The 26,304-nt window shown below is 35.7% G+C and overlaps 1 protein-coding gene across 6 annotated transcripts in view; it reads left to right on the top strand.

Moving 5' to 3' along the window:
* Positions 1-26,304, top strand: part of MLLT10 (MLLT10, histone lysine methyltransferase DOT1L cofactor) — a 126,495-nt gene that overhangs the window by 36,253 nt on the left and 63,938 nt on the right. For 4 of the 6 annotated variants that reach the window (XM_027695674.1, XM_027695678.1, XM_027695675.1 and 1 more), the window contains 4 exons: positions 2,724-2,827; positions 5,287-5,380; positions 7,307-7,402; positions 21,099-21,194. In XM_027695674.1, the coding sequence (XP_027551475.1) occupies positions 2,724-2,827; positions 5,287-5,380; positions 7,307-7,402; positions 21,099-21,194 (390 nt within the window). The remainder of the gene's footprint in view (positions 1-2,723; positions 2,828-5,286; positions 5,381-7,306; positions 7,403-21,098; positions 21,195-26,304) is intronic. The other 2 variants (XM_027695676.1, XM_027695679.1) reach the window with 1 other exon arrangement.

The following is a 26,304-nucleotide window of genomic DNA, read 5'->3' as shown; positions in this document are numbered from 1 at the left end:
CATTTTGAATCTTTGAAGGGAAAGTATTGACAGAAACATAAAGGCAGCTTTGCAAAATGTATATTTTGCCTTTAAAGAAACTAAGATATTTGTTGTGGTTTTTTGAGTAAAATTTTCTTGCTGAGTCAAAAGCTTCTTTTCCAATGAATTTGGGAGAAGTCAGAGTACTCTCTTCCTTTTAAGAGCTTGGAGGAGCAGTGCTACTGTAGGTGATGGGACACTGAGAGTTTTAAACTTCCACATTCCAGAGGTTTCGGAGGTGTAGCATTTGCATTGATTTGCAAATGCATGAAAGTCTTCCTTGTGAAAGAAAGACAAAGGCTCTCAGGCTTCTGGAATTGTTTGTGTGTCCAAGAGAGGGTATAAAAGTTGAGACCTCAGCTATTGAGAACTTAGTGTTCCTCATGGAACGAGAGGGTGAACCTTCTTTGGCCCAGTTTCATATGAAAGACTAGGAAACAGGTTTTATATTTCTAATGAGTGTTGTAGGAAATACAGTTCGAGCTTGTTAAAACTGGTAAACAGTCTACCATGTTGTGTTTAAACTTGTTCGTAATGTAGCTGGTTGTTTGTTGTGTTTTTTCGGTCATTTTACTGTAAATTGGTTTAAGAAGTCCTGAAATGCAGACCCTGCATGTAGGGTAAATGCTGAAGAAATGGGGCCTACATCCCTACTAAGTGGAATGCTTATATTGCTTTTCTTTCTGTGCTTTGGTGTGGAAAAAAATAAAGAACTTTAAACAGAATTCTGAAAAAAAAACAGAAAGTAACTGAAGATTGAGTTTTATGGGGTCTGTTGAACTCTCTGTTTATGGAAGTATCTTACTTTGAAGTTACTTACAATTAATATAATGACTCAGATGAGGTTGATAGACCATGACCTTGTTTGTCCCTAAAACCTAAATGTGTCAGGTCATGGTATGGAAAGCTAAAAAGCAGCCAGTCTCAGACCCTGTCAAACAACTGAATTATCAGTATACACCACCTTGATGTACAAAAGAAGCAAGGCAAAGAATTAAGCAGGATTATCCCCTTTCTGATCTTTCAAATGTTAGGATATAGAGTATGATTTTAGGATATACTAGCTATTGGGTGGAATGCTTCTTTAAAGTCTTGTAGAAGCTGTACAAGAATGACTTGCCTACCTTCAAGCCTTGCATATTAACAAAAATGCTTTAGGTAGCTGACATCTCATGTTAAGTGTTCTAAAAATCTCCATAAAAGGCTGTTCTGAACTCAGAATTTCAGTCATTTTCATGTCTAAGTAATGCTGGTTTTGTATTATATATATATATATATATATATTTATTTCAGTGGTATCTTGGTCCATTTTTTTCAATTGTGTTTTCTACTACCTTGGTTGATGTTATTTATTATTTATTATTCTACTCATTCTCTGCTGCACTGAAGGGAGGTTATGATAAAATTGCAATAAATTAAAATATAGACAATTTTTTTTTTACGTAAAAAAGTTTATCTTTTCTCATCTGAGATCTTGTAATGGGATTTCTACAGAGGAAGCAGTGTGTCATTTATGTTTATTACTCAGCAAGGTTCTCTCTCGTTTAAAGACAAACACTTAATTGCCCCAGTGCTGAATGATACTTTCATTAAGAATCTATTCTTAAATTGTTACATTTTGCACATAAATGTAATGTGATATAGAATCTTTCTAAATGGTATTTTGGTAATTGGGACAGGAAAAAATGGAAACAGATTTTGTTTTGCCTGATATTTCTCTCTGGAATGCTGGTGAGAGATTGTAGTGATGCCTGGTATAGTAGTGAACTTCTGTACAGCATGTTTACTGGCCATGTGTTAAAAAAAACCAAAAAAAAAAAATTGAATAATGAGAAAGAATTTGGACTTCTTTTGTCTTACTTTTTATCTTCTGTTTTACTGAGAATGTTTTTGAAAATACTAAAAATTGCCATAGCATCTCAGTAAAACAAATAAATTGACAAAAATTCTGCGAAAAGATTTTCAGGTACTAGATAGGTTGGTTTCATTTTAGCTTGTTCTGGAGGTTGAAATGGGTTTGATATACTGATTTAAGCATTGTTTGCAGAAGCTTCTTGCTTGATTGGTTTCCAAGATGTTTATGGGGCTGTCCAAGTCATGCTGAAATTAAAGCAGAGTTCTTTTAAACACCAGTTTTATTAAAAGTAACGGAGCATCGTATGTATATTGAAGTATGCTGTGACACCTCTGAAAATTCTTTGCACCCAACGTACAAAAAAATTTCAAGTTTGCAGTTTTTTTGTGTGTAGTTGTGTAGACACACTCATGTATACCATATGGTATATTGTACCAGTAGGCACTCAGTCTAATTTATTGTTTTTGAATGCCACCAATACAGGTTATGTTAAATGAATGTGAAAATAATTGAGACATAAAAGGACATAAACACAAACTTGAAGGCAAGGACAGTCTTGAAGCCTAATGCTATTAACCCTTGGCGGTTTAACCATTTGGGTAGTTGAACAGTGGTATGGAATGTAAGTAAATTAGTATTTGTACTGCCTTAACATTGGTGAAGTGTTACACAGAATCCAAGAGTCTACCAGGTGATCTCCTTTTGCAAACAAGCATAATTAGACTTTCATAAAAAAGTTCTTACACAGGCTTAGCTGCAGAATCCAATAGTTCTCAGCCTAGAATCTCCTGTAACACAGAACTTATTTGTATTCTTCTTATCATGTTAAGTATTTTCTCTTTGATAGACGTGCTATATTTGTGATGAACAAGGCAGAGAAAGTAAAGCAGCCACTGGTGCTTGTATGACATGTAATAAGCATGGATGTCGACAAGCTTTTCACGTAACATGGTAAGTATATTTTATTATTTAATATCTCTGATATTCCAGAAAGGGTCAGTGCACACGGTGTGATGAATAAACATATTTTATTTAGTACATTTTTGAGTAAAGAAATATAGTAAAGTGATTTGCTTTTATTATAATAGGGTTTACTAACAATATGGCAGTGGCAGCGTAGATGTTGTGCTGCAAAAGCTGTCTGGTAATACTCCCTTGGGTTGTATGAAATGGTGTGTGCTCCTCTGAGTAAGGTTTGGGGGGGGTTGGCTTTTTTTCTTGGTCTTATGTTATTTTTCTTAGATGATATTTATTAGGATATGGGAGTGTGTAGACATTATTTACCTGCTAACTGATTTTGATGCTTACTTTTAGTAAATCAATGGGAAAATTACTGAGCTATATGTAAAAATGCACTAGATTCACCCATTCCATACAGATTTCCAAACATTTGGGGGTAATTCACCTCACTGGTTTTATCTAAATGATACAGATCTATCCTGAAATATTCAGATTTCATGTATTACTGTTGGAGAAAAACAGCTGTGTCCTCCACCATCCGAATCATTACACTTTAAGGTATTTAGCTTTGCTGGGATTCAGGAGATGCTTGTCTCACTTTATAGACTTCTAAAAGAGGCTGAATAATTATATTAAACCGCACGTTAACACGTAAAAGGAGGCAAAAAGAATTCCACCCCAAAATTTACAGGCATTATTTGTTATTTCAATTTCAGCTGAAGTTATTTTGCAGTAGGTAGCTAGCAGGTTTGTATAAGCTGTCTAGCTACATAATATATGGCTTTACCTGTCTGTTTTTTGAGCTGCCCCAGTATGCTGCTTCATGACCAGTTCAGTCAGGGAAATGGTATTTGCAAATCTGCTTAAATTACTTAAAGGTATTTGCTTCAGTGTAACTAAATGATAATTCCTATGTCTTGTGCCACTCTTAAAGGATTTAATTCTATGTTTTAGTGCTGATTTCTTGGCAACTCTTTATTTATTTTTCTTTTAATTACTTGACTGTGTTGCAGGTTATATTCTTTCATAAGCATCTAATTTTTCATTGGATGTGATCAATGTCAAGTTTCTTTTTATGGTGAAAATGGATTGTGTTCCTCAAAGCATGCGTACCATGTAAAGGGATTACTTACAGATGTGAAAAAATGTATACATCCAAGTGCTCGTATGACAAGGTCTCTTTCCTTTTAAACACTTGGATGCATACAAGAGTTCTTTTCATGTTTTTACTTTCTTCCAAAACCCTGTTTTCAGTGAATGCTGTGAAGAACATGAGGATTATGTTCAAAATTAAAACATTTATCTTGCCAAATTTTAGAATGTTTTGATTCAAAAGCTTGGTCTTTACTATAAAATGATATCTAGCAGGAGAGTGCTGTGGCAGGGGATATTGAGAGGCTTCTGTAATATTTAAAAAAAAATGGAAGAAAAATGTGAAAACCACAGAAGGCAAAAACCCAGGGCAAGGCATATCAATTTGGGATTAACAAAACTAATGGCTAATGAAGAATGAGTTTTAGTCCATTTGGTTTTTGTACACCCAGCTTAGAACAATAAATCTTTGCTTAAAGAGACCCTCTTGAATGTTTTCTGTAGTTGGTATCTGCTGTAGATGTGCATGTATTTAGGAAGTGATATTTCTGAATTTCCCAAGAATATATTTTTAAAAAGCAGTGAAAATAAACCAGCTTATATATTGTTATTTTAATTTTCATACTCCCGTGCATCATTTTGACTGTAACATTGCATTATTATGGTAATGAAAATGATATAGAAAATGAAACTGACTATTTGGTTTTTCAGTATCTAAGTTTGTTTTGGTAAAGAAAATAAATCAACATTAAAAATGGTGAAAAGCAAAATTGATTTGAAAAAAATGTAGTAGAATAAGGTAATAATTAGCCCAGGCAAAGCAACTTCTAAGTCTTGTTATTTTTAAAAGAGATTAACCTGCCATAGTATTTTAAACTAATAAATATGGTTTGATTTATTATATAATTCAAGTTCTATTTAGAATTTAAAAAAAAAAGTGATTTTCCTGGCAAATCAGAGAAGGATGTATGCAACTTCTGGAAAAAAACTTTTGGATCTGCAGTACAGTTTTGTTTAAAACTGTTCTTTCCATAGATAATTTTCGGCTTGAATTTAAGGTGAGAATCATAGATTGCTTGGTTTATATTTATGGGAGTAACTGCATAGTAAGTATAGATTTGCAAGCTATAAGCTTGTGTGAGTGGCTTAAAGACTCTGAAAAAGGCATCAGGCCAAAGTGTGAACCATACATCTTTTTCCCTGGACTACAAAGGTCAGTTTTGTGCACATGTGCCATTGGAAGTCACTTGTGTGGAAATCTCTTATTAATTGCAGATATAAGCATCCATCAGCTGTGATATTGTGGTACGAGCTGGTGTAAATTTGCTTTCCTTGAATGTTGTTTGGTTTATTTTTAGTGCACAGTTTGCAGGACTTCTTTGTGAAGAGGAAGGCAATGGTGCAGATAACGTCCAATACTGTGGCTACTGTAAATACCATTTTAATAAACTGGTATGTATTTGTTCAATTCTGTAAATAAATGTCACTGACTTATTTTTTCGCTCTGAATTGCCATTAACACTAGAAATAATATTTTCATGTAGCTCAAAAAATAGATTGTATTTCATTAAAACAATGTTTTAATCATAGTTACAGAAGTACTAGCTCAAAATGTTTTTATAAGTGGTTACTTTCTAGATGTGTGGGTTTTTCCTCTCTGCCAGAAATAGCATGCACATTTAGTGTTTTTTTTTCATTGAGTTCCTGTAATGTTTTCTTTTGCTATTTGTTTAGGTGCCTTCTAGGAATTTAGTCCATTTTGGAGAAAAGAAACCATCCATTTATTTCTGCATCTGTTACTCTTCTCCCCACATCTTCTGTTCTATCTCTCATTGTGTAGCCAGCAGATATTCCCTGCCTATAAGTTCTCTTATACCTGGCCTTAAGGAAGTGACTTGAGGTTTGATTTTTAAAAAACAAACAAACAAAACCTGTTGAAACGTCTCAGGTATTTCATTAGGTTTTGGATCAGACCTCGGGGGTCTTTCGTATCACTCCTTACCAGTTTGACAGATCCAGATAACTGTTTCTGAGTACACATGTGAGGGTGTGGACTTGAAGGACTTACTAATGTTTAAAAAATGTTATTTATGAATATTAAAATAAATAGACTTATGTTCAGATACTGCTGTAAGTGCAGTTAAACTTGCATATTACTTGTTTTCACTGCTAAAAAAGGTGAATACTTAGTGTGACTTTTGAATAGGTTGCAATGACGTTAACATGGGGCCAGTCAACCATTTTATAGCTTTCTAGAAGTTAAGCTTGGTGAGGTTAGCTCTCTGCTCTGATGAATACTGATGAATTTACTTCATAGTTAAGATAAGTCATGGTTTTCAGGGCCTTACTAAACTAAGTTGTTATTGTTTTTACTATCTTGACGTAAATATATACGAAAAGAGCAAAAATGGTCTATTGCTTAGCAGTGAAGGCAAGCCCTTACACTGTTATGCATTTGATTTGAATGTTGCAGTGCTGCTATGATTGAGAACATCTATGTTTATTTAAAAAGCAAGTTTAATGATAAAGACATAACTCTATATTTGACATATGATTAGTTAGCTTTCCGTTATGAAGCTGTAGTGGTAAGAAGAGGAAAGACTGGCAAGATCGTTTTGAGTGTTGCAATGTTTCTTTAGGATTATTGTGACTGTTCATGCCTGATAAATACAAGTGCTTAGTATTTACTGCTGAAGGTGGTGGGTGGTGTATATCTACTATTCCACTGAAAATTGGTTGACAAAACACCAACCTGAAGTGTCTATAATGCTGCCTCAGTTATGATGAAATAACAAACATTTAGAACCCTGGCCTAACATAAAGTATTCTCAGTCCCGGACTAGGTTCTCAGACATTACAGAAATACAGGCAATTACGTGTGCTGCTTGTAAACCCATACATGACTACAGCATTCTGTATCCTGGTTCTTAATCCACTTAAATGAAAATATTACAGACAGATCACTTGAATAATAAATAAGTCATGAAGCCACAAAACAACCACCTCACAAAGCATTTCAGGCATGTGTCAGAGCTTCACTGTGGCTTCATGAGATACTCGCTTCAGCAGCATCTTTTTTATGTTATGAAAATGTGTCTAGCATTTTTTAACCTTTAAAAAGTGGCATATTTCATTTCTCTGTGGAAAGCATATCTCGTAAATTTGTGGGAGGTCTAAAAGTCATATAGGGTTAGGCTTTTTTCCTGGTGTACATGAGATAGTCTTGTGAATTTTATTAGTGTCAGTTTTACAGTAACTGAAGTACTGAATTTTTTTTTTCTCAAGCAATAAGGCATCTTATCAGTTGAAATGCTTTATACTTTTTATTTATTCAAATGGTTCCTTTTCTCTGTCCATAAATATATTTTCTCTTTTTAGAAAAAGAGCAAACGGGGATCTAATAGGTCATATGATCAAAGTTTAAGTGATTCTTCCTCTCACTCTCAGGATAAACACCATGAGAAGGAGAAAAAAGTAAGTGGATTTGTCGTTGCTAATTATGTGGCACATCTGCTTAATAGTAGCGCTTCTGATAAATTTAATTTTTTATGAAAAGCCTGAAGGAAATCTTGTTCCTGAAGCACAGAATAATAATAGAGGTACTGACATCCAGTGAGGAAAGATTTTCAGGTGCATTTGTACATGCAGCTTCCTGTTACTGTTAATCATCAGTTTTGGGATACGCACTGAAACATATCCATTGGAAAGGCTGTTTCCATGCAATTTCCTTTGCTTTAGCTTTCCACTAGAGTTTTTCTTGTATACCCTTTGTGACTATGTAGGAAAGAAAACCAGCAGTACACATTTTAGCAACTGTGCAGTTAAACAGCTGCATCTAGTTTTTTATGTTTTGCCCTGCTATATCTTTTTCTTTCATCAAAGAACTGACATCTCTTCTTGACACGTTTTACTGGTACTGATGGTCAAGCCCACTGTGATGGCAAAAGACCTTGTTACTCACCTGTGAATCTTCCTGTGAGGGTACTAAGAACATAACTGACTGCTGATTTCTAATGTTGGCATATTCCATTTAACAATTTGACATCACATATTTTTAAAAAAGGAATTTTAAATTTATGATGATTACTATTTTGTGTTTTTATTACTGCTGGATTAACAGTTGTCTATAAAAAATTTGTCATCTGAATTCAATAGGGGGTGATTACAAACCATGGCACAATAATGCAAATAAGCTTTGGCTCTTTTTTAGCCCTCTAAGAATACATGCAAAACTGCTCACTTGCACACATCCTGTGCATCCTAATAGCTTAATAGAATTTTGTGTGGTTGTGAGTAAACTTAGTTCTACATTATTAAAAGTCATTACATAAAAATTGAAATCAAAGAATCTTTTGACCAAATGTGTATTGTACAAAGGAGCTATATTTATAGTAAAAGGAAATTGAATAACAAATGTCAGACTTCAGACTCTTAGTCTCCTTAATATTTGATTTGGAATTTAAGATCACTTCCATTTTGGATGGATGTTGATTTCCAGTTGTTCTTGGATTATCTTCTACAAAATATCTTTAGATTTTATTAGTGGTGTAGGTGAATAGTTCGATCTTCATCTGGTAATGCAGAAAAGATTGTGCATTGCAATGCAACTGTACCTCTAAATCAAAATTTATGGCTAAAATAATAAACATATGGGGTTTTGGCAGACTTTTTTTTTTCCTCTTAGTAACACATTGGTAGAAAAAAACAGTCTTGAATTATAGACTCCAGAATTTTAGCTGCAAGGTAAACTCTTACTAATATTTGCCATATTTTTTTCTTAGTTTTTCATCAGAGTAATATTTCAGGTCATGTTTTGCCAAAATAATGTGCATGGATTTTTACTCACATGGACAAAACTTGTAAGCTGGTGGGCTGATGTTTTTTGGGTGGCTTTTTTTTTTTGTTTTGTTTTGTTTGTTTTTTAAATGACTTTGACTGAAAATACTTTGACCACACAATACCTGTGAAGTCCTCAGGGTATACTTGGAGGGACTTGGTAACAGTGTGTTCCATAGATATATCAGCTGGTTTTTTAGCTGTCTGCTCAGCTCTCCTGCTCTGGAAGTGTTTTGATGTAGACCTTCTAGAAATAGTAAATGTTGTGGCTTGCCTTTGCAAGTCCTGGCCCTTTTCTGTGACTTAAAATTTGCTAGAAATAGGATATTGAAGTTTGTTCTACATTTCATGAAGTGGAACATGGTAATCCAAAAGATCTCATGATCTGCAATACCACATGAAGCAATGCAGTTTGAAGCACTAACCTATGAGAATAATGAAACAGTATTTGAGTTAAAACCACCCAGCACTGAAAAAAGTTGCAGTTTCCTAAAGCTGTTAATCGTCTAACTTTTTGTGGCCCCAGATTCTTTGTTTGACATTTTTAATTTTATACATTCTATAGTTGAAGAACAGACTGTTCTTTGCAAAATTCTAATCTTCAGTCAGTAAAGTGTAGGTGTTATAAAGGCTCATTCTCTTGGTAAATTTGATTACCTTCTGCATGTGATGTCTTACACTGTATATTTGATATACTGTATGAAGTATCTTGGAGGACTATGGTCATTTTTAGGGTGACTTTCCTTATTTCCTCTTCTGTAAATCTACTTGGAATCTAGATTGTTGTCATATTATGGAAAATATGTATATATTTCTTCACAGATACAGTAGTGTCTCTGTGTGTGGCACCCCACCTGCCCCGTGGCCACTGTAGTTTCTTCTTTATCTTTCATTTTTGTTCTTTGGAAATTTGGATAATCTGATCTGCAGGCATTGTTAAAGCTTTTCCTTTTGCCAAGCAGTAGCTGTATGAGTTGTGGGTTGGAACAATTTTTATTTCTCAGACCTCAAAAGCTATCCATTTGTGCATATGGAATACTAGATTGGAGTAAGAAGAGGTTGGTCTGAAAATGTTGATGTAGATAGATAACTGTCATTTTTACAAACAGACACTGCTGAAAGCCTGTGTTTTCCTTCAAAGTATGTGTTAGTCTCTTCTGGACACCCTGCTAACAAAATTGATAACAAATATATAAGGGTATAATAAAAAAAAATCCTGAACAAATTCAACCAAACCTTTGGTATGATTTAATTGTAATGATGAATTTGAAGCTACAGAATAAATAGCTTCATTATATTCTGATTACTGCTGCCTAAGTATTGTTAGTTTCTATGGCAGAGATGCTATTTAGAAATGATTAGTGATGAGGCTGCATCCCTCATAAATACAGTTGGTAATATGTTGCTTGGCATTCCATTATAATATCCCATTTTTTCAGGGCCCAGGTGTTTACCTCAAGCTTTCTTGGGAAAAATTTAAGCCACCATGAGGTTGTGGAAGAACACCTTGCTTTAATGTTCCTGGCAGTCTTATATTTGGAAGGACTAAAGAAAGAACTAAATATATCTGGAATTGACCTTTGTATAAAGGAAGTCTTTTTAGCCACTTACATGAAAATTAGTCAAGATTTACTAGCTTTATATGTTAGTGGCTTCTGAAAAATGTGAATATATTGCATATAAAGTAACTACTTTATAGCAGATCAATTACCCTAATTTCTTTTCTACTACTGAAGTGCTTTGCTCTGGGCTGAGCAGGAAGGGGAAATTTAAAACTCTTGCTATGATGGCTCATATGATTTAAATTAAACAAAACTGGGCTTGTGACTGAAGACTGCAGATGTGTAAAAAGTTGTGGAGAGGCAAAAAGAACAAAATAGTGACAAGGAGCCTCAGGCCACTATTACAGAAGTTGGAGAGTGTCAGAGGAAAACCTAAAATGCAGGAGCCAGGATAAGTGTTCCAAACACTGAGCTACTGATTCAGTATGGACATGTTTTCGCTGCTTCTCCTTTTCTTCAAGGAACATTACAGCTTTTCTGATTTGCGGGTAGAAACTTGAACACCTAAGAAGAGCTCGAGGCAGCGTGTCACACTCAGTGTGTTCCAGTGTAACTCGAGTTTGATTGTTGGGCCCACGGGAAGGGAAATTTAAAACATTTCTACACATTGGAAGTTTCCATAGGCGAGCTCTATGTTGGTTTGTATCTGCGTTCTGAACTGCCCAGACTTTCCAATAGTCTATGTTCGTGTGTCAGGGAAACAAATTTAATTTGGGGAAAGGTGCTTCGTGCTTTTTAATGTATTTTAATGCTCTGTGTGAGCTGTTACAAGTCAAGTTGTGAACACTCAGATCAGGTGTTCATGAGGCGTTCCTCACTGAACAACTGACCGTGGAAAGGTAAAATTGACCTACCATACATCACATAAGATTCTATGGCAAAAAAAGGAACAGATTGCAGTTTTTTGAGTTACCATTCAACTGCATAAGCAATGGTTTCTTTTTTCACTTAAAAAAAAAATCTGATTTAGTCCTGAAGAGTCAACTTACAGTGCTGTATTGAGTGTTTCAAAGGCGATTCTAATTGTGTCATTCCTCTACTAATTACTCCATTTCATAAACTAAATGATGTTACTTGAGCATTGGGAGTTTTGTGTGACTTTCAGGTTGAAAAGCTCCTGACTCATCTCAGTAATGCAGTATCCTGTTTCATTTTTCTTAATTTTTTAAGTTTTTGTTAATCAGTTTAATAGATTTGACTCTTTAGTCCTTTCAACTGATCTTGGTGTATGAAGCAAAACTATAAGAATGCTAAAGATAACTAGAAGAAAAGTGTTTTGCAGCCACTTTGAAATTACTTCAATTTTAGTAATTGAAGTAATACTAGATAAATATTATTCAAATGATAACTATGTGGTATGGATGCTAATGCTGATGCTTAGCCATGTTAACTTACTCCAAATTCTGTTCAGTCAGAGGGAAAGAAGAATGCCTCTAAAACACCTCTAAAAACTGGTCAATAAATATATGCCATATGTATCTCACTGCATAGATGGTCTTTAATATGCATCTAACATGCAGAACCCAGTTCCTGTTTCCTTAGACTGAAATATTTGGTGGGTTCCGTGGGTTCAAAAAGGGGGATGACTTCATGCTTCAGTCTTTACTGTTGTTGCCAACAAATAGTATTTCTCTTTCTGGGCACCTGTTCTATGCTGACTTTTGTAGGAGTGTAGTTTATTCTTCTTTAATAAATCTCTTAATGTAAAATTCTGTTGAAAGTCTAACGGCTAACTCTTTGGGAAGACCAACGGAGTGTGACTGTGTAAACAAAATTTCATTAGAAAACTACTCTATCTGAGTATATTCAGTAATATATATCTTAATCTGCAGGATTAAGAGGAAAGGTGACATCTTCTTGCCGGTTAAAATTCTCAAAAAAACTTGTACTGTTTTCTGTGTATTCAGTTGTCATCCTGATAATCAAATGCATGTAATTTACTGGAACTGGCACCAGTTGGTGTATGTAGAGATGGCACAGCAAAATGATCTCTTGTGGAGGTCAGGAAGAACTATATAAGCAGATAAGGTCATTTTTATTTACGTTGTCTTTTAGTAAGAGGAAAAGTAGGAAGTGTTTGTCTCAATTCTTATGCTTATCGTGGAATTACTGATTTCATTACCTCATTTTTTAACCTTACAGTAACACATCATATATATTATTGAAAAAAGAGCAATGCTTTTAGTGTATTGAGGTGTTTAGCACAGCAAACACCTCAGTAGTATTAAGCTTGTCACCTGGGATTTGATAATTATTGTAAAATCAAAATGACAAACACACCATCTCAGATATACCTAAAAACTACTCTGTAAGATGTAGAATTTTGTAAGGCTGCCTAAGTTGCAAGTGTCCTTTTCTCTCTCAAAGTACACATTTTAGTCTTTTACTTTTCATTGTGAAAGAAAATAAACTCAAAACTGTGCACGAACTAATAGTAAGTGATAATTGTTTCTGTGGATTGTAAAACTGAAAATCCATGGGTGGCAGAATCCTCAAACATTTATTGGAAGAAATGAGGCATCTCTAGAGCAATACAGGAGATTCAGAATTTTGAGTAGGTCTGAACCATAAATAAGTTCTTACTGTGCTCATCAAACAAGAGTTGTATTTTTTTAAAGAAAAATCACATTGTTAGTCCAGTTGTCATCCTTAGGGATTCCCTGGAGTCACCAACCAAAATATTTTTTTCATTGAAAAATTGCTATGATACACTTGAGGTATTATTAGGTGTTATTTTTACTTATTTTTTATCCTATTATTATATATTACTTCAGTTTCATTATTATCTTCACAAAATTTTAGGAAAATACTTTTTGTATGACAATGATTTTAAGTTTTCTAGAAGTTCAGTGTATTGTAGCATCATTTGCTCTTCAATGTTAGTGGTCCACCACATTATAAGACAGAGGAGAGTAACTTTTGAATAACTGAGGTAGAAGATAAGCTGTACTTTGAAGAAACGTGAGCATTTCTTGCTTGAGAAAATTACACAAGGTTGTTTGTCTTTTTTTGAAAACTAGGTGATACCTGAAAACTAAAAATAGGTCACTAAGGTTGCTGCTTGATTTTGTTCGTATTTGAGCAATGTATCTTCCTACGCTGTGGGTGTGGTTTAACCCCAACCAGTAGCCCCACACAGCCACACGCTTTTTCTCCCCCAATGGGATGGGGGAGAGAATCAGAAGTGTAAAACTGAAAAAAACCCAAAAACCTATGGGTTGACACAAAGACAGATTAATAGGTAAAGAAGAATTTGTGCATGCAAGCAAAGCAAAACATTCAGTGCTTCCCATGGGCAGGCAGGTGTTCAGGTATCCCCAGGAATGAAGGGCTCCATCACATATAACTGTTACTTGTGAAACAAATGCCTTCATTCCGAACATCCCCCCTTCCTTCTTCTTCACTGAATTTTATATACTGGGTATGGCACCACATGGCACGGGATATTTTTGGTCAGTTGGGGTCAGCTGTCCTGGTTTTGTCTTCTCCCAGGTTCTTGTGCCCCTGCAGCCCACTCACTGGTGGAGTGGAGTGGGTTGAGGAGCAGAAAAAGGCTTTGACTCTGTGTAAGCTCTGCTGAACAAAAATGAAAACATCTCCATGTTATCAACACTGTTTTCAGCACAAATCCAAAGCACAGCTCCATACCAACTACTGTGAAGTAAATTAACTATATCCTGTTCAAAACCAGCACAATTTCAATCCTATAACTGTGAGAGATGCAGAAGGAAGAGGTGCTTTAAGATACTGTTTTTCTTTGTTTTGGATCCTAGATTAATACAGGATTATTAGTACTTTGACTTTGTAATGGTTTCTAGAAGGTTCTTTGGATACTTTCTTATGAATCTGCATATATGTATAATATTTTATATATATATGCTGTTCATCAGGTACAATGTTTTGTGTGCTGGTAGACTGTATGCAGTAAAGGTGATCTACAATGTTAAGCTGACTGAGCTAGGAGAATTGAATGTACTCCTTTTGTTTACCATTCTATTTGCCTGGTTTTTAACATAAATTTAAGAGGTATCTTTAAGTTACCTTGCAGACAGTGGAGCATTTCACAGCATGTAACATAATATATAATTTAAAATTTTAATACTTGCAATTTTTATGGGAATAAATGAAGCTGAGCATTGACAATAAATAGTTGCATTGATTTAATCTTGCACCATTTTTGAAGTTGAAAAGTGCTGCTCAAGTGTGTAGCACTTGAGCATCCATTACTAACCATTAATATTAAACTGTGCAAATAACAGAAGAAGCATATTTTAATATTAAATATCAAAAGAAGAGTAACTCATTCAGGATAAGAGCTGGTAGTCTTGGACCTCATAGAAGCTTTGGATGGCATTTTTATTATTGATTCTTGAGTCTTTTTACCATTAACAGTGAAAATTTGGACCATCATTCCTGGTCCTCACTTAAGTGAGGCTTTTGAATATTTAAGTAATTACATCAAGGACTGGTACTTAAGAACAAGTTTTATCCTTAGAGCTGCGTATGTATGTGTTTGAATAATGCTGGCAGTAGTGTTCAGTCTCTCTCTATACACTATCCTGTGCTTGTCTCCTTTTGTTACTGTGACTGCAACAACACTGCTGCTGCATTGAATTTTTCTGCTGTTGGTTATACCATTTAAAATGATAGCTAGATGAATACCTGAGCAAGGGTTGTTCTTGTAAAAATGAGATAAATTAGGATTTGAATTTGAAACTTGTGGACTGTGGGCATCTTTCATTCTGGAATTGTTACGGTTCTATCGCTCCTAGTCCCAAATAAGAGGCCAAGCTGATCTGGTATTGGGGATTAACAAGAGCTATGTGCAGCTTTCATTTCAGGATGTTGGTTGTGATGGTGACAGCTCTGGATTTACAGTCTTTGGTGGCACAAAGATAGTGCAGAAAATCTATAAATGACAAAAGCACCAATCTAAATACTCTGTACTAACAGAACATTCTGATAAATTGGAATTATTTGAGGGAATCAAAAACAGCAGCTGAAAAATTAGTGGTTTGGACATTCAGATGATTTTGATTACAATAATCAATAAGGAAAATAGATTTGAAAATGTTCTTAAGGTTTGAAAACTTGGGACAACCAAAGGTAGTAGAGGTTTATGATTTTTGTAATAGAGAAGGGATAAAAATAGTATAATTCAAGGTCAACCCAAGCAGTTTTGTCTTGAAGGACTAAGCATTGGTGCTTGCTGATAGTGTAAATGTGTTTTAATTCTTCCAAAACAGAAGTTAGTCTCCTGCTCCCTGAGCAGGTGAGTTCTTCTCTGTTCTGCGTCTGCCTCCTCTTGTGCCTGTTACTGTCCATCTCTCATGTTCCTTCACAGAACTAACACAGCTCACTAAAACAGCAGAAAACACTGCACTTTGGTTTTTGTTGCTGCTGTTTTAGTAGTTTGAGTGGGCACACAAGCTGAACAGTTCTGGTAAAGGTGAGAGCAGGGTCAGAAAACTTTTTTTTCTCCTTTGTAACACTGAACTGTTAACTGCTGCACTTCAGAACATATTTTAATGAAATAAAGTACTGTGGAAACCTCATTGGAGAGGGCTGTGCATTCTTGAGACAAAAATTAATTGCAATTAAATGTAAATACCTTCAGCAAGTTAAATGATACTTCCATGTGGAAATGTTATGAATTAATAATGCCATTTAAGAGAAAAGCTGAACTCATCCACTGCATCTGTACTAGAAAAGTTATTGTTCACTTGCATTATTTTCAAACATTGAAGTCCAACATGTGAAAAGATAGATTTGATTACGTTATTCTGTTGTGTCATGGTTTAGGAATGGCACTCCCTAATTTATTTCCACCCTCCCATGCTTGCTTCCTCCCCCCTCCAGTGGGAGATAAAAAAACTAGGGATTATGGGCTGAGATAAGAACAAGTTACTGGAAACAGCAACGACGTAAGGAAACCGAACAGCAACAGCTTCAATCCTAATAACAGCAAGTGTATAAAAGAGAGGGTGTTTTACATGCAAAATGCTCACCGACGTGGTGCGACCCCCGAGAGAATGAACAGAATGGTCGACGGACCCTCCACACGCCACCTTTTCTTCCCAACTGGAAGCCAGGCCCCTCCCCTCCTTCTTGGAAGTGGGAATCCCTTACTTCTGTCCCCAGTGATGGTGTGGGTGGTATAGAATAACAACCTAGCACACCCACCTGGCTTCGGCTCTGGTGGCAAAACCAGGACATGTTGGTAGCAGATCTGAGCTACAATGAAGTTATACCTGTGTCCTTAATTTGATATTTTTGTGAGATGGTATTTTTGTTCAGGAGTCTGATAAAATGTTTCTCTGAAAGTATGTTAAAGAAAATGGATGATGTCGTGCTGACCTTTAGAATGATCCAACATGTAAATGAGCTAAAATGAGCTGTATTTATGAAGTTGTATAATAATTTTGTAGATTGAGTCTTTGTGGAAGAAATAAAAGCAATCAGAATGTGCTTTCTTCCACCTTCTCCATTCCCCTCCCCCCCGCCCCACAAGAGGGCAATGTACAGAAAGTGCTATAGAATTAAGAAATCTTGCACCTTATTTGTTTTCTTATCTTGCAGCATGTAGGTGTTGACGTTAAGATGGTATTACGTAATTTTTTAGATAAAAAACAAAATCCAAAAATGATATCTCTGGTGATAAATAAAGCTTTCTGATTAATCATGACATATGAATTCTAGGTATTTTATATTGATATTTAGCTGCACCATAAATCAGGGCTCTTCAGGTTCTAGGTTGAATAATGTTAAGCTGCTTACCCAGTGGCTGCATGGCAGTCACACTTTATTTTTCTTACAGTAACAAAGATTTCAGAAGCTGCCTAAATCTGGTCTGCTGAACTACCTTATTTGTGAACCAAGATTAAAATTTCCCTCATTAATTTTGTAGCTGGTGCTGTATTTTTTTATTATATTTTTCCTTGCAATGTGTCTTCTACTAAATCTTGGGCTTACAGAATGTAATATTGCATTTATCAGCTCTGCATAAGTGTTTGGAACATCCGAACTCATGCTTAAGTATATGAATGGGTTTTGCCTGCCCTTAGTGCTCCCTTAGCTTTTACTTATTGACAATATTATTTTCAGTCCTTGTTAACAGTAATTTCTGCCTTTTATATTCCTTACTGTAAAGCTCGTAGGAGGTCAGACATTTGATATGATTACCTTCCTTAGAATAGGGTGTTCCCATGTGACTTTCTGTATGGGTGTTTATCTTGATGAGCTGCTGATATGTGTTTTGGGGATTTTTTAGAGCTATGACTGAACAGAGATCTTACAAAAGTGAAGCATGTAGAGTTGTCCATGAAGGGCTAGTGGTTTGTTCTTTTTTTTTGCAGTAAGGGAGATGATTAGTTCGTATGGCCTTTGAGACAGACTTGATTAAAAGCTGTCATATTTGTTAAATATTGTGGGAATTTGTGTCCCTCTTTTATTACTTTTCTGGATTCCAAAGTGGGTATTGCAGAACTCTTGTTCTACTTAGTATGCATCTTTATGGTGAGAAAAGGGTGCAACTGCATTGTGAGAGCTATGTCTCTTCATCTCAGCAGGTTGTTTTGGAAATTTTTGTTCTTACCAGTGTAAAATCTGAGCATTTCTTTCAAACGTTTTCCTGCAGTGAAGTGTTCTCCACTTCTTTGATGTTATATGCATCTGGAGTCAATTCACATTCAGAAGTAAGACTTCTGAACTTTCCTTAGGAAGAAAAAAAAATAAAAAGAAAAAAAATAGAGGGAGAATTATTAGAGGAAGTATAACTTAAAAGGAGGAGGGAATGTAGAGGTAAGGACAGCAGATGTCCTGTGAATGAGAGATTTGTATCCAAAAGGCCTTTGGATGGGTTACCCCTCCAGTGTCCTTGAGTGTTAAGCTGTAACCTTGGTAAGCTGTCCTGTCAGACTTTGTGTTGATGCTTTGGATCTGGGAGAGGAATTTGATGTGGTTGCTGATGCTTCACTTTACAGAAATTAGGCATATTTTTTCGTTTATGCCCCCTCCCTTCCTGCTGTTCTTGTATCCCCTTTTCCTTCTTCTTGACACTTCCTTTTGTGTTGAGACTACTGTCAAAGTGATTTCAGTACACGCAAAATGTAATTTGAAGTTCTCCTAACTGTTCTTTTGAACAGAATTTTATGTTTCTTCGCCTTTTAGATGAAATTACGCTGAAAGTAAGAGAGCACTAGAAGGTCAACAGAAAAGATTGTAAAACATGTTCATTTAAAAGTTTTCCTGTTGTTTACTGATATTGCTGTGAAGTTTCATCTTAAAGCATATTAAAGTCATTGCCCCTTGGCTCCAAAATTATAAATAAAAAAAATTCTTTAGAGTGATTTGAATTTCTTAGTAGAATGATAAAAGCTGAAGAAACTCAGTGGCTTAGCCATTTCATAGCTTCATTCTTGAGGCTTGTTTGGGGTTCAGTGAAATTGTTACTCAAGTTTATCTAAACGTCATATACATGATGATGTAGTAAGTTTGGTAACTAGCACTGGTGAAAGTCTTTTGAGTCAACAGATTTGATGGACAACGTGGCAGTCTGGGTGTAGATGCTTCTGGTTTTTTCTTGATCCCTGCTTGTTTTTCTGGTAGTATGGATAGCATGTTTGGGACTGTTAAATGTAAGATGTTATTGAAAAGACTGTGCAGTGCATTTGATTGCCTCCTCTCCATATTTTTTTTTCTTTCACATGTGTATTTTCCAGATTTAAAAAGAGACATACCATCTCCCCTCCAGAAAAATACAAAAAACCCCAAAATCAACTTCCCTGATCTAAAACTCCTTCAATAAGCCTATATTAAGTTTCAAAAATTTAAATCCTACTTTATGGTGTATATCATTGTAATTATGACAGCTGTACACTTTATTGTGAAAGGAAAAACTCTGTATTTCTATCCCTGTGGCACAGTGAGAAGAAAACCCCCAAGTTCACTTCAGTGTATAAAACCCCCAGACCTAGAAATCCCCATGAGCTTTTTAAAGACCTTCCTTTGAGTTTTAAGAATTGTACAAGAATTAAAAGAACTTTATCTATTGCATTCTAGCAAGTATATTTTTACATGAGATTTTGGTGACAATTGGTTACTTTTTAAATGAACTTTCTGGGTTAAACTCTATTTCCTTTCTGGCAAAATTAGGTTGTAAGTTTAGTGGTTTGGGCTGGTTAGAGACGAGGTGATCTTTAAGTCAGTTAGCTGGTATTTATAGTTCATAAAGGTAGAGATAAATGTGTTTTGTTTTCAGCTTTGCATCTAGGTTGTCAGTTAACATTCTACTTTATTAGAGAATTTGAGAACCCATTCTCTTAATGTCTTAGGCTGATTCCATGAAATAAGTCTGTCATATTTCTTCCATTGTGACTAAAATAGAAAACTTATACTTGGTCATACCCTCAGTATCTTGTCCTGGTGCTTGGTGAGAGTGGTTGTGCAGCCACTGTTGAACAAATTATGTTTTCTTTTGAGAGTCTGGATAATCATTTTGATAGAGAAAGATCAGCATGGGTAATTTTTAAGATGCAAAACAGTTACTGAGTTTTCATATGATTATTTAGACTTACACATTTTGTGTTCCTCATGTTTTCAAACTGCTCAAGGGGATTTTTAAACCCCTTGTGTCAATCCATATATGTGCACTTTTTTTTACTAGCTTTCTGTTGAAACAGTCATTCTGAACAAACAGCCATACATTGTGCTGTTTTGTAGAGTTTTGTCTTATTACATGAAAATTTCACAAGTACATAGTTAAAGAAACAAAATACTTGAGTGCCAGTAGCTTGCAAGTAACTTTCTCTCTCACCTGCAGTTTCTCTGCGTCTTCTGACATTGGCTGTCTAAATAAAGTATATTATAACACTAAGGAAAAAAGTTACTTGTTTATGATTAAATTGGTAAAAATACTGAACTCCTTTACGTTTAATTGTTAGTTTTGTCAGATGGGGTATTTTTTTTTTTAAAGTATTTGTCTGAACTGTTTAAACAAATGCAAATTGGGTCTGATTCTGTAATCCTCTAAGAATTGATTTCTGCCTGTATGAAAGACTTTTCTTATACTCTAAAGGCTCTGGGTTAAAAAGTTATTTTCTCTCTGTTTGCACAATTTCATTCACACTGCCAATGCTTCATTTCATGTTTAAAAAATAAGAATTAAGAAAAACCACATTAAATTCTCAGCTCTGTTAAAAAGCACATTTGACTTGTATAGCTTTTGGTATTTTACACGGTTTACCATGGAAGATGCTTAGTTAGTCTGTAAAATGTATGCACCTTTTTGGGAATGAAATCTAAATCAGATTTCACATTCTTATGCATGGAGATGTCAGTAGGGGAACCAAAGCTAAAACCTCGCATTAATTTACATTAGTGTCCAACAAAAAAGTACTGTAGAGGTGCAGAAATGCAGAAAGATCTTTGGTGAAAAATGGAGGAAGATCTCTGAAGCAGAAGCCATGTCTCAGTTTTTAATCCAGTTTCTTTTGTTGATTAATTGATTATTGGAAAGATGGAGAATATTAACACCAGTGGATTCATAAATGCTGGCTATAATTGAAGAATTTCAATTTGTGTACTTTGAAAGCAAATATAAATACTTGATTTACTTTTTAAAAATTATATTATAAAAATTTGAGAACGTTAGTGTGGTTTCGAAATAACATTATTGCCATCTCTTAAATTTTGGTAACGCTTGATGCTCTGTAAAATGGGTTATGTTAAAGATGAAGCTGAACTTAGTTTGTATTCTTTTTTACAACTTATAGAAATATAAAGAGAAAGATAAACACAAACAAAAATACAAGAAGCAGTCGGAGTCCTCACCATCCTTGGTTCCATCTCTTACTGTAACTACAGAAAAAGTAAGTCAATGTATTTTTTCTCCTCTTCCATTTCAATTACTTATATTGAAATGTCATGGTGTAATCATGCCACTCTATATACAGGAGCTTTACAATGGCATAAATTCTATAATTATCAAGCACGCTTGGTATTTTTTCCTATAATGTAAAATCCTAAAATACGTTGAGGTTTTCCATATGGAGAAAGGCTTAGAGTTTTGTATTTTAATCATGAGGGGTTTAATGACCCCAGTCAGGTGCCACTGATACTTCCGTAAATTTTATTTAATTGAATTATATTTAATAATTTGAGCAGTTTTAGAAGGTCTTTCCTTTGAAATTTACTTGTGTGTGCTGAGCTGACACTGAACCTGTAACATTTAAAACTGGTAATTATGAAATTACAGCTCATGCTTCATATTCTTGTAATATCATATTGCCTTTTTAGCAGTCTGCTCTGTTGGGTTCTCTGGCCTTTCCTTCCTGACAATATGCTAGCAAATACCCAACTCCAGGGGCAACATACAGGGTTAAATAATGACAGTTCTCATTGTACTCGGCAAGAATCACTTTTGCTATCCACCAGTGACACGAATGTTGGCATTACAGGGTGGGCAGTACTATTGAGAAATGGATTTACCGATCTCAAAGTTGGAAAACATTTGTCCCGTTCATGTGGAAATGTTTGACATCAGAGTCAAGCAATCTTGGTTTGAAAACATTATTGCATAGATCATCATAGATCCTTGTGTTTTACCAGAGGTGTTGAGGCTTATGTTAACTGTATGTGATTTGGTTCTGAGCCGTTACACTCAACAAATGTGTGTCTGCATATGGTACACCAAGATCTTGTCAGGGTGAAGTGACTGAAATACCAAGTTCATCTCTAAGTTTCTGGAAGTATTCCCTCAAATAGAGGTATCAATGTCAAGAATAATCTCCAAGAAGGTTAAATTTTTAGTATGCTTTGCATATTTCTTTATTCTGCGTAGTAAGATTATTAAGTTAAGAATGCATACCCGTTAACATCCCATTATTTGTGACTCATGCTTCTGTTAAGTCTTGTTTCTGGTTCTACTGTATTCTCTTTGACACTGTTGTGTCAAGTAAGATAGTAGTCAGTGGTTTTCTGAAACTCTCAGTAACTCTATTAAAAAAAAGAAGAAAAGGTAGAGTCAATTTGCCACTTTGCTGTTTTAAGAGCTATTAGAGATTACAGTTGGTGAGTGTGACAGTTTTTTTTTGAAATTAAGTTGTAGAACACTTTGAGTAGTATTGACTGGTCCATGTGATTTGTTACTTCATTTTATTAATTTGCCCGAAATGTATTCCTCTTAAGTCTGAGATAACTTGTAAAATTCATAGCCTGTAAAAGAGGCTTCTTGTGTGGGAACTTCCTATAAACTTTACAACTTTGGCTTAGGTTTTATGCTATGTGTGATCTTATCTTTTTTGAATTACATCCCTCTTGTACTTTGATTATCTAATCATCATCATAAGTTTTTAGAAAAAGTGGTATTAGTGTATATTTTTGTAAAAGTTAAAGGAAATATTTTGAAATATTGTTTATTTTTTGCCTCCTGCCTATTAGTATATGCTTTTAGTGCCAAAGACAGTTGGATTCTTATTTTCTGCTAAACTTATTTCTAATTGCTTTGTCCTCTTTATACTTGTCCTAATTACAACGTTTACTCCTATGGTTAGTCACAGAGGTGAGCTAGAGCAAGTTACTAAAGTGAACAAAAACTCTTGAATTCTAGAAGTTAAATTATAACTGAGCTAAACTAAACCAGAATATTTACTGTGGAATTTAAATATCAACATGTGCCTTTTAGTTTTCTTATTTAGCCTTATGCATCCTGTACGTTTTCTTTACCTAACCTATCTGCTTCATTTACTACCTTCTTTTTATAATGCTTCATATTGTCAAGAAAATTGGTTTTCAGTTTTTTAAATGAGGTTACTAAATGTGATTGTTTTTTTAAAAAGTATCTACTGGATATGTGGAAGTGATATTTTTGTGGCTAGTTCCTTCAGTTAATTTTTTTTCCCGAGTCCTGCCTTCACTGTTTACATGCATTTGCCTTTCTGGGTTATAAATTCATAATGTGTTCCTCAAAAATTTGAAATTTTAATAATGAAACAGGCTTTTTTTTTCTTCTGAGTTAAATATTTGGTTCAGAATATCGTGTTAATGTGCTACTTTTATGTGTCCTTTTACATAGCATTGTCAGAATTGGTTTGGACTCGATGTTTGTTACACAGCAGTGTCTCTTTGCATGGAATGCATTACTTCATTATGGTGTATAATAATTTCTGCTACCCTGGTGTTGCTGTGGGGGGAACTGAAATTTGAAATGAAATTTGTTTTTTCTTTTTAAAGATGTTAAATCCTTTGTGATATAATGGTAAAGACCATTTGTGCAGGTGATGCCTTTAAAGCATGTTTTTATCTGGATGAGTGGCTTCTTAAGATAACATCATGGAAGGCTGCAGAATAAACAGTGGGTTTACATTATGTGAGTTAGTGTATGTGGATTGCCTATTTGTTCTGCACAATTTAATTTCAAGAAATTTTACTGAGGTTCCAGTCCATGCCATTTTGAGAGGCATTTTTGTGCATCCCTGTAATGCCTCAGTAAATGTTTTTTAGTCTGCATCAGTTAAGTTTGAAAAAGTTTGAAATAAGGAATTCCTGACTACTCTTTGATGTATCTACTAGCAGTTTTTTCGCTTTTGGGACATAGATACAGAATGTTTTAAGAAGAAATAGTATAACTTAGGAATTTGAATTCTCGTGCTGCCTTTTCTTCTGGCCTTTCTCTTGGTGGAGAAGAGCCATCAGCCCTGTATTTACAAGTCCTATCAGGAAACCTGCTCCAGTGTGGGCTCCTCTCTCAGTAGGTCCACAGGTCCCTGCCAGGACCTTGCTCCAGCCTAGGTGTCCCATGAGTTCAGAGCCCTCAGGCATCCACCTGCTCCAGCGTGGGCTCCTCCATGGGCTGCAGGTGGATCTCTGCACCCGTGTGGTGCTCCATGGGCTTCAGGGGCACAGCTGCTGCACCAGGGGCTGCACCAGGAGCTGCAGGGGAACCTCAGCTCCGGAGCCTGGAGCGCCTCCTTGCCCTCCTTCTGCACTGACCTCTGTGTCTGCGGAGTTGTTCCTCTCAGATGTTCTCACTCCACTCTTCTCTGGCTGCAGTGGCTTCTGCCCAGTAACGTTTTTTCCTTCTTCACCATTTCTAATGATCTTGGAGTGGCTGGCATTGGCTCTACTGGACTTGGGGGAAGCTTCTAGCAGCTTCTCACAGAAGCCACCCCTATAACTCACCCCCCCACCCCTCCCGCTACCAAAACCTGGCCACACAAAACCCAGTGTTGGTTTTGGATTCTACTGTTACCCTCTGGCATTTCTGTGCAAGAGTACTGCCTTACATATCTGTATTAGGGCTAAAGGCTATTCAAGTCTTGGAACATACTGTGTATAGCAAGAATGATTATTATGCCTTTACCATAAATCTAAATCTTTCCCCGGAAGTTTTAAGACCTGCTGCAGATGGATGATACAACTCTTCAGGGCACACAGAGTGATGCATGGGGAGCTTAAAAATGACAGTAGCTCTCTGTGCACCAAGTGGGCAATGTGAAAGTGTGCTTTCCGGAAAAAAAACCTGCAGACTGGTTTATGGGAAGTGTAAAGGAACCCTGATACACACAGCTTGGTAATTGCACTAGCGGGTACTGAGTGTTTTTTGAGAATAGGTTTAACATTCATGAAATAGTCAAGTCCTCCCAGACTAACTCAGGAATGGCATTGAGTGACAGCATCTGTGGAATCTCCTTTTTGGGGGATGTCTGCATGGAAATGAAAGGAGGTGACTGACTGCAGTGTGAGCAGTCAGTGGGGCAGCCTCGAGGAGTGTATTCCATTTAAAACTCATGTGCTCGGAGGGGACAGCATTACAAACTCAGGGGGGCTGCAGAGGCTGCAGCCATTCAGTAAATAAGCAAAGGTGTTCTGCCTCTATCTTCAGGTTCTTGCTCCCTGCCAGTCACACTCCTGATCTCAAAAAAACCCAACCCATACAAACAATTTAACTTTGCCATGGTATATTAAGGTTTTTCTGAAACATTTCTATTAGGTCTTTGCCTGTTAGAACTTAGCATTTTAGACAGCAGTTTGTTTAGTGGTGGGAAGGTTATTGTATGAACCAATTAGCTTAATAAGCTAAAGTTTTGCTGCAGTTTTACCTTAGATTCTGTTGCGTGTCTTAGGGATTCTGGAAGCAATTGATGTAGGTATATCTGGGTTAGGGCACTTTGTTGCAATTAACTCCTTAAAGTAAGGAATATAATTTGTGGGGAAAAAAACCAACCCAGCCAACCAAATGATACTAATTTTACTTGGCTTAGGGTATGTTGCATCATATTAGTGTTCAAGATAGGCTGAGTAAGCATGTAGATTCCAGTACACTTTACAGCACCTTCCTAAACACAAACAGCTGGTGGAGCAAAAAAAGCAGAACTGTGATGTGCACGCATGTTCTCCACAATCCACCAAGAGCGGGACTCGGGCTTGCAGTCAAACCAAATATTTGCAAACAGTATTTGCAAAATAATGCCTACTTGTCACTGCCTAGCCCTGGCTAGTCTGTATGGCTCTGTTAAACTCCTTATTTCCCTTTAAAATAAAAAAGTATTTAAAAAATCCTGCAGGAACGGGGAAGAGGGACTAGATAGCATTAAACTATGTTGATATCTATAGAGAATTATCCTTGCAATTAATATTAACTGAGTTGGTAGGAGATACGAATTAGTCTAGGAAGGTTTTTGATAAGAGGAGGAATCTTGGATCCTAGAAGAAGCCTGACTTTTGTTTTGGGTTATTGCATGTCTGGAAACTCGTTGTTCAAATGGCCTGAGTTTGAACCGCTGCTTCTTAATTCAGGTCAAGTGACATATCAGTTTCCAGAAAATTGAACATACTGTGGACTTTGTAATAGTTCAAAAAGTTAACTGCTATACTTGCCTTAGAGTTGGCTCCATCTTCATTAGAAACACCATTATAGTTACATGACTTTGAGGTAAATTATTTTTAACATTATACTGTTAACAGACTTAAACTGATTTT

Source organism: Neopelma chrysocephalum, unplaced genomic scaffold (assembly GCF_003984885.1).
Source record: "Neopelma chrysocephalum unplaced genomic scaffold, ASM398488v2 Primary Assembly neopelma1_102, whole genome shotgun sequence".
Taxonomy (NCBI): Eukaryota; Metazoa; Chordata; class Aves; order Passeriformes; family Pipridae; genus Neopelma; species Neopelma chrysocephalum.
Note: the sequence above shows the minus strand (reverse complement) of the source record. Positions and strands in the feature narration are given on the sequence as shown.